Below are 7,493 nucleotides of genomic sequence, written 5' to 3' on the forward strand. Positions count from 1 at the left end.
TGAGCTAGATTTTTTTTGTTAAGCATTGAGGTATTAAGGAATATGTGCCAAAGGCAGGTATGTGGAGTTAGGCTACAGAAGAGTCATGGATCTCATTGAATGGGGGATTAGGCTCAAGGGGCTGAATGGGTTACTCCTGTACCTGTTATCTAATGTGAACATTGATCTAAGATAACAAGGTGTAGAGCTGGATGAACACAGCAGGCCAAGCAGCATCATAGGAGCAGGAAGGCTGACGTTTCGGGCCTAGACCCTTCATCAGAAACCTACTATCTCTGAACATTGATCTACACTGTTTTCCGAATGATTCAACATGCCTTTCTAAAAAAGCATTTCATATTTCTATTACTTCAAAGCCTTTTTCTTCCACTTTGTACTCTGACAACATTTTCAGCACAATTCTAGAACTGTTTTAATAGACTGTTCTCCCTCATTAGCATTTAAATGAAACGCTCATTTAGAAAGCCAGCACAGACACAACAGGCCATTTGGCTGCCTTCTGTTTTTTAACAATTGACAGTCTGTAAAATATACATTACTTGCATTCTATCAGATCAGTTTACTTCTTTCCCCCATTTCTACATTTGTTGTATGTACTTATGGTACAGTAAATCATTGCACAAGATCAGTTATTAACCATGCCAATAATTCAAAACTAGTTTTTATTTGTCATTTCGGATTAATGAGTAAAAAACCATCTGAGTACTTGCAGACAGTGGTAGAATGAGTGTAAAAACAATGTTTATCTGATTAAATCATCACACAAAAGATCAATGTAAACATTCCTGCATCCTTTAGCAGTCTATCGACAAAGCATGAACAGATGACTTTTTCATCTTCTCCTTCCCACAGTCACCGTCTATTCCTCCATTTGTGAAGGTTCAGCTTACATCATATCAAGCTGCAAAAGCAAACACACAAGTGAGAAACAGATTAAAACAGTACTGGGTAAAATAGCCTGGGCCCAAAGTTGACACTTGGTTGGTCTACATTTAAAAGACATTTAGATTTTTATCTTTATTCATTCACGGGATGAGGGCATTGCTAGCTAGGCAGCATTTATTACCCATCCCTAATTGTCCAGAGGGCAGTTGAGAGTCAACCACATTGCTGTGGTTCTGGAGTCATATGTAGGCCAGACCAGGTAAGGATGGCAGTTTCCTTCCTTTAAGGACATTAGTGAACCAGATGGGTCTTTCCTGACAATTGAGGATGGTCATTATTAGATTCTTAATTCCAGAACTTTATTGAATTCAAATTCCACCATCTGCCATGGTGGGATTCGAACCTCGGCCCCCAAAATGTTAACTAGGTCTCTGGATTAAGAGTCCAGTGATAATACCAGTAGGCCATTGCCTCCCCATAGTATCAGTATATGATTAAGAAATATTTGCAGAGCTTTCGGCAAGCACAGGCAGGTGGGACTAATTTAGCTTGGGATGTAAAAAACAAAATAACTGCAGATGCTGTAAATCAGGAAACAAAACAGCAATTGCTGGAAAAGCTCAGCAGGTCTGGCAGCATCTAAAGGAAAAAACAGTTAACATTTCGGGTGCGGTGATCCTTCCTCAAAACGCTTCTGTTTTTAGCTTGGGATGTGGTCGGCATGGACTGGTTGGACCGTGCTGTATTACTCTATGGTCATATCATGTCCGGAATACTGTTCGTGTTCAAGAATTGATCATTCTCTTTCATCTGATGATTGTTCTCATGACTTTCTATCACAATCCATTTTTACACCGTTTAATTCTGTGAAAACTGGAATTGCAAATGCTATCAAAACCAATGTATTGTGAAGGCAGGTTAAGGCAATGGTACTTTTAATGGAACAAATATTGGGGCAGGGAAGCCATGCTGTGCAGCACATACATGTTGGTGTAATCTTTGTTGGGTAGTAAATGATCTTGAATAATGGGAAATTAAATCACAGCCTAGAAATTAAATATCCAAATACAGTACAGCTGGTCTGCCAAGGAAGAAAACTGAGCTTCCACCTCCCTGCTCTATTTCACCACAGCCAAGCCTAAGCAATTCTTCAGCCTGATTTCTGTTCATAGTTCGGTATAAAAAATAAATTAATCCCACCTCCCTGCTTCCTTACTGATACAGCCCTGTATCAATCCCTAACTAATTTTCCCAATGACACCAGAATAAGTTGAAAAGTGATTTGTTGAGAGGAGAATAAGGGCAGTGGTTGCACGACATGAACAATGGCTAGTCAGTTGGGAAAATATAGCATGATTAAAAATATGACATTCTTGACGTTGAGAAAAATGAAGTCCAATTGAACAAGCAAGAGTTGAATAGCAAGATGAGAATCTCAGTGATTATCTTAGTGAGATAATTTCAACTAGGCAATAATTTCAGGATTATTATATGAGTCATCAGCAAACTGGTAAATAGTCAAGGAGTTAAATGCATGACTTAAAGATTGGAGTGGTAGGATTGGGTTTCTGTTCATGGGGCACCAGATCAGTAATGGAGTTGAAGGGAACTATTCTGGTTGGATAAGCTTCACTTGAAACATGCTGGAACCAGTGCCCTGGTGAATTAAATAACTGCAGAGAGGGCTTTAAACTAATTAGACGGTGCCAGGAGGCAGGGGATACATTGGCTTACAAAGCAACTATTTTGATGATACCCAAAATGAGACAGATAGGGACAAAGCAATAAATCAACAGTCTGAAATAGGGTCAAAGACCATAAGATATAGGAGCAGAATGAGGCCATTCGGTCCATTGAGTCTTCTCTGCCACTCAGAGTCATTGGCCCTTTGGCCCAACTTGCCCATGCTGCCCTGTTTTCACAATCGAACTGGTCCCATTTGCTTGTGTTTGATCCAGCCTCTACCAGACACTTACCACCCCTCGTGAACAAACTGCCCCTCTGGACACTTTTGTATCTCTCCCCTCTTACCTGAAACCTATGCCCTCTAGTTTCATACTTCCTTACCAAGAGGAAAAGCTGTTGGCTTTCTACCTTATCGATGCTGCTCATGATTTTATATACCTCTATAAGGCTATCTCTCAGTCTCCTATGCTCCGGGGAAAAATGCCCCAGCCTATACAACCTCTCAAACCTTCCAGCTTAAGTAGCATTCTAGTAATTATTTTCTGCACTCTTTTTAGTTTAATAATATCCTTTCTTTTGTATGGCAACATGAACTGCATGCAGTACTCCAAATGTGGCCTTCCCAATGAGACGTCCCAACCCCTATACTCAATGCTCTGACCAAAGAAAGCAAGCATACTGAAAAGCCTTCTTCACCACCCTATCCACCTGCGACTTCATTTTCAAGAAGCCAAGAATCTGTACCCCTAGATCTCTTTGTTCTATAACACTGCCCAAGGCCCTACCATTCACTGTGTAAGTTCTGCTCTGGTTTGACCCACCAAAATGCAACATCTTGCATTTATCTAAAGTAAACTCCATCTGCCATTCTGCTATCTGACCCAGTTGATCAAGACCTCACTGCATTCCCAGTTAACCTTTCTCACTGTCGACTATATCACCAATCTTGGTGTCATCCGCAAACTTGCTAACCATGCCTCCTAAATTCTATCCCTGATGCCAATGTCAGGGATGTCACTGAGTGGCTGCAGTGCATCCTGACCTAGGTGGGTGCTAATACAGAGATTGTGGCACACATTGGTACCATCAACATAGGTAGAACAAGGAATGAGGTCTTGCATCAAGAAGTTAGGGACTGAGCAGTAAATTATAAAGCAGGACCTCAACGGTTGTAATACCAGGATTACTTCTGGTGCCACATGCTATTAAGTCCAGAATTGAGAACAGGGCAGATAAATGCGTGGCTAAAGAATTAGCGCAGGAGTGATGGTTTTATATTCTTGGATCATTGGGACCATTTCTGGTGAAGGTGGGTCCTTACAAGTGGGACAGTCTGCACCTGAACCAGAATGGCACCAACATCCTTCTGGAGGGTTTGCTACTTCTGTTGGTGGAGCTTAAACTAGCTTGGTGGGGGAGGGGACACAGTGCGTTAGTTCAATAGTGACAAGGCATGGTTTAGAAAAGGATCCTAGGCAGAGAGAGTTCATCTACGTTGTGTCTAAAGAAAGTAAGGTGAGGCTGGAAGGCCTGGACTTTAATATTAGGAGTATTATAGGTGAGACAGATGAAATAAGGGCATGGATTGACATACGGAAATGCGATGTTGCTGCCATCACAGAGGCCTGGTTGAATCATGCAATCAGAAATTGATAGCACAGAAAGAGACCTTTCAGTCCATTGTGGCCGTGCCAGTCAAAAAAACCATCTAAATATTCTATGCCCATTTCCCAGCGCTTGGTCCTGTAAACTGTAGCTTGGAACTCCCCGTTGGTCATTCGTTCTACCCTAAATGAAAACCGAAAGAACCGCAGATACTGTAAGTCAGGAACAGAAACGGAAGTTGCTGAAAACATTCAACAGGCCTGGCTGCATCTGTGAAGAAAAAAATCAGAGTTAGCGTTTCAGGTCTGGTGACCCTTCGTTCTCGGAATGGGAGTTGATTCTTGTTTTTTCCTCTCCTCTTGTGAATTTGATCCCGATGAATACAAAGAATATAAAGAAAATTACAGCACAGGAACAGGCCCTTCGGCCCTCCAAGCCTGCGCTGATCCAGATCCTATATCTAAACCTGTCGCCTATTTTCCAAGGATCAGTATCCCTCTGCTCCCTGCCCATTCATGTATCTGTCTAGATACATCTTAAATGACACTATCGTGCCTGCCTCTACCACCTCCACTGGCAACGCGTTCCAGGCACCCACCACGCTCTGCGTAAGGAACTTTCCACACATATCTCCCTTAAACTTTTCCCCTCTCACCTTGAAATCGTGACCCCGAGTAGTTGAGTCCCCCACTCTGGGAAAAAGCTTCTTGCTATCCACCCTGTCTATACCTCTCATGATTTTGTAGACCCCAATCAGGTTCCCCCTCAACCCCTGTTTTTCTAATGTAAATAGTCCTAATCTACTCAACCTCTCTTCATAGCTAGCCCCCTCCATACCAGGCAACATCCTGGTGAACCTCCTCTGCACCCTCTCCAAAGCATCCACATCCTTTTGGTAATGTGGCGACCAGAACTGTACGCAGTATTCCAAATGTGGTCGAACCGAAGTCCTATACAACTGTAACATGACCTGCCAACTCTATACTCAATACCCCGTCCGATGAATGAAAGCATGCCATATACCTTCTTGACCACTCTATCCACCTGCGTTGCCACCTTCAGGGTACGATAGACCTGAACACCCAGATCTCTCTGTGTATCAACTTTCCCTAGGGCTTTTCCATTTACTCACTCTTGAATTGGATCTTCCAAAACGCATCACCTTGCATTTGCCTGGATTGAACTCCATCTGCCATTTCTCCACCCAACTCTCCAATCTATCTATATTCTGCTGCATTCTTCGACAGTCCTCTTCACTATCGGCTACTCCACCAATCTTAGTGTCATCTGCAAACTTGCTAATCAGACCATCTACACCTTCCTCCAGATCATTTATGTATATCACAAATAACAGTGGTCCCAACACGGATCCCTGTGGAACACCACTGGTCACAGTTCTCCATTTTGAGAAACTCCCTTCCACTACAACTCTCTGTCTCCTGTTGCCCAGCCAGTTCTCTAGCCATCTAGCTAGTACACCCTGGACCCCATGCGACTTCACTTTCTCCATCAGCATACCATGGGGAACCTTATCAAACGCCTTACTGAAGTCCATATATATGACATCTACAGCCCTTCCCTCATCTATCAACTTTGTCACTTCCTCAAAGACTACTAGGAATCAGGATAGCACACAAACCCACAGGTATAGTACAACAAACACTCACAAAGACCAAAGACCGCATACCCACGACATGCAGGACCAACATAGTGTACAAAATACCATGCAAGGACTACCAAAAACATTACAATTGGCCAGGCAGGAAGGAAACTAGCCATCAGGATTTACGAACACCAGCTAGCAGCAAAATGACACGACGAACGTTCCCTCATTTCAGTACACTCAGACAACGAAGGCCATTGATTTAACTGGGACGACGTGATCATCCCAGTTCAAGCCAACCATAGACACACACGGGAATTCCTAGAGGCCTGGTTCTCCACCCATAATGCAATCAATAAACATGTGGAATTAGGTCCCATATACAAAGCCTTGCAAAAAAGAACCAGAAATGACAAAACACCTCAACAGACCGGATCATATAAATACTAAGCGGAGTAGAGCAACATAGCTTCATTGGAGGCCACACTGATGATGTTACCTAGCACGGAGACGAAACATCTGAACTGTAACCAGCCTCATCCACAACCCGAGATACAAATCTTCACAAGAACCTTAAAAATTGCATTTGACTTCTTAACTACCAACTGATCCTGCTGTTAACCTTAAGAGACTCCTGAACAAGGACTCCCAAATCCCTTTGTGCTTCAGACCTCCGAAGACTTCTGCCATTTAGAATTTAGTCTACACCTCTATTCATCCTATCTTATGCGTAACCTCATACATTTGTACATTGTATTTCATCCGGCACTTCTTTGCCCACTCGCCGAGCAAGTCCAAGTCCTTCTGTACCCTCCCTGTTTCCTCAACACTACCTGTCCCTCCACCTATCTTCATAATATCTTCAAACTTAGTAACAATGCTTTCAGTTCCTTTGTCCTGATCGTTAGCGTATCACGTGAATAGTTATGGTCCCAACACTAACCCTTGCGGAACTCCGCTAGTCACTGACTGTTATCCTGAAAAAGACCGCTTTATCCCTACTCTCTGCCTTCTGCCAGTCAGCTGATCCTCTGACCATACCTTGCTCCTAACACCATGGGTTCTTATCTCATTTAGCAGCTTCCTATGTGGCACCTTGTCAAAGGCTTTTTGAAAATCCAGATCATTCACATCCACTGGCTCTTCTTTGTCTAACTTGCTCATTACCTCCTCAAAGAATTCTAACAAATTTGGCAGGCATGACCCCCCCTTGATGAAGCCCTATTTTACCATGCACTTCCAAGTACTCCATAATGTCATCCTCAATAATGGACTCTAAAATCTTACCAACAATCAAGGTCAGGCTAACTGGCCTATAGTTTCTTGTCTCCTACTTCTCTCCATTCATGTACTCAGGTGCTCTGGGACCCAATTCTCTCCGCACCCCTCCTGATTCTAAATTGGTGTTACTTCCCTCTCTCATCCAGAATTGGAGAAGTTTATGGATTTTGCTTCCAACTTCCATCCCGCTCTCACCTTCACCTGGTCCATCTCTGACTTCTTCCTTCCTTTAATTGACATCGCTATTTCCATTTCTGGAGACAAGCTGGCCACCAATGACCACTTCAAACCCACCAACTCCCACAGTTATCTTGACTATACATCCCCACACCATGCTTTGTGTAAAGAACCTATTCCATTCTCCCAGTTCCTCTGTCTTCGTTGCACCTTTTCCGATGATGCCAACTACAAGGGCCTCTGAAATGTCCACCAT

General features: G+C 43.1%; 1 protein-coding gene across 1 annotated transcript in view; it reads right to left on the reverse strand.

Moving 5' to 3' along the window:
• Positions 1-645: 645 nt before the first annotated feature.
• The window catches only part of LOC109923862 (X-ray repair cross-complementing protein 5-like), a 176,430-nt gene continuing 169,582 nt past the window's right edge, over positions 646-7,493 (reverse strand). Inside the window, exon 5 of the mRNA XM_048599076.1 lies at positions 646-901. Within this exon, the coding sequence (XP_048455033.1) occupies positions 887-901 (15 nt within the window). The 3' untranslated portion in view covers positions 646-886. The remainder of the gene's footprint in view (positions 902-7,493) is intronic.

This window comes from Rhincodon typus, chromosome 7 (assembly GCF_021869965.1).
Source record: "Rhincodon typus isolate 14 chromosome 7, sRhiTyp1.1, whole genome shotgun sequence".
NCBI classification, from domain to species: domain Eukaryota; kingdom Metazoa; phylum Chordata; class Chondrichthyes; order Orectolobiformes; family Rhincodontidae; genus Rhincodon; species Rhincodon typus.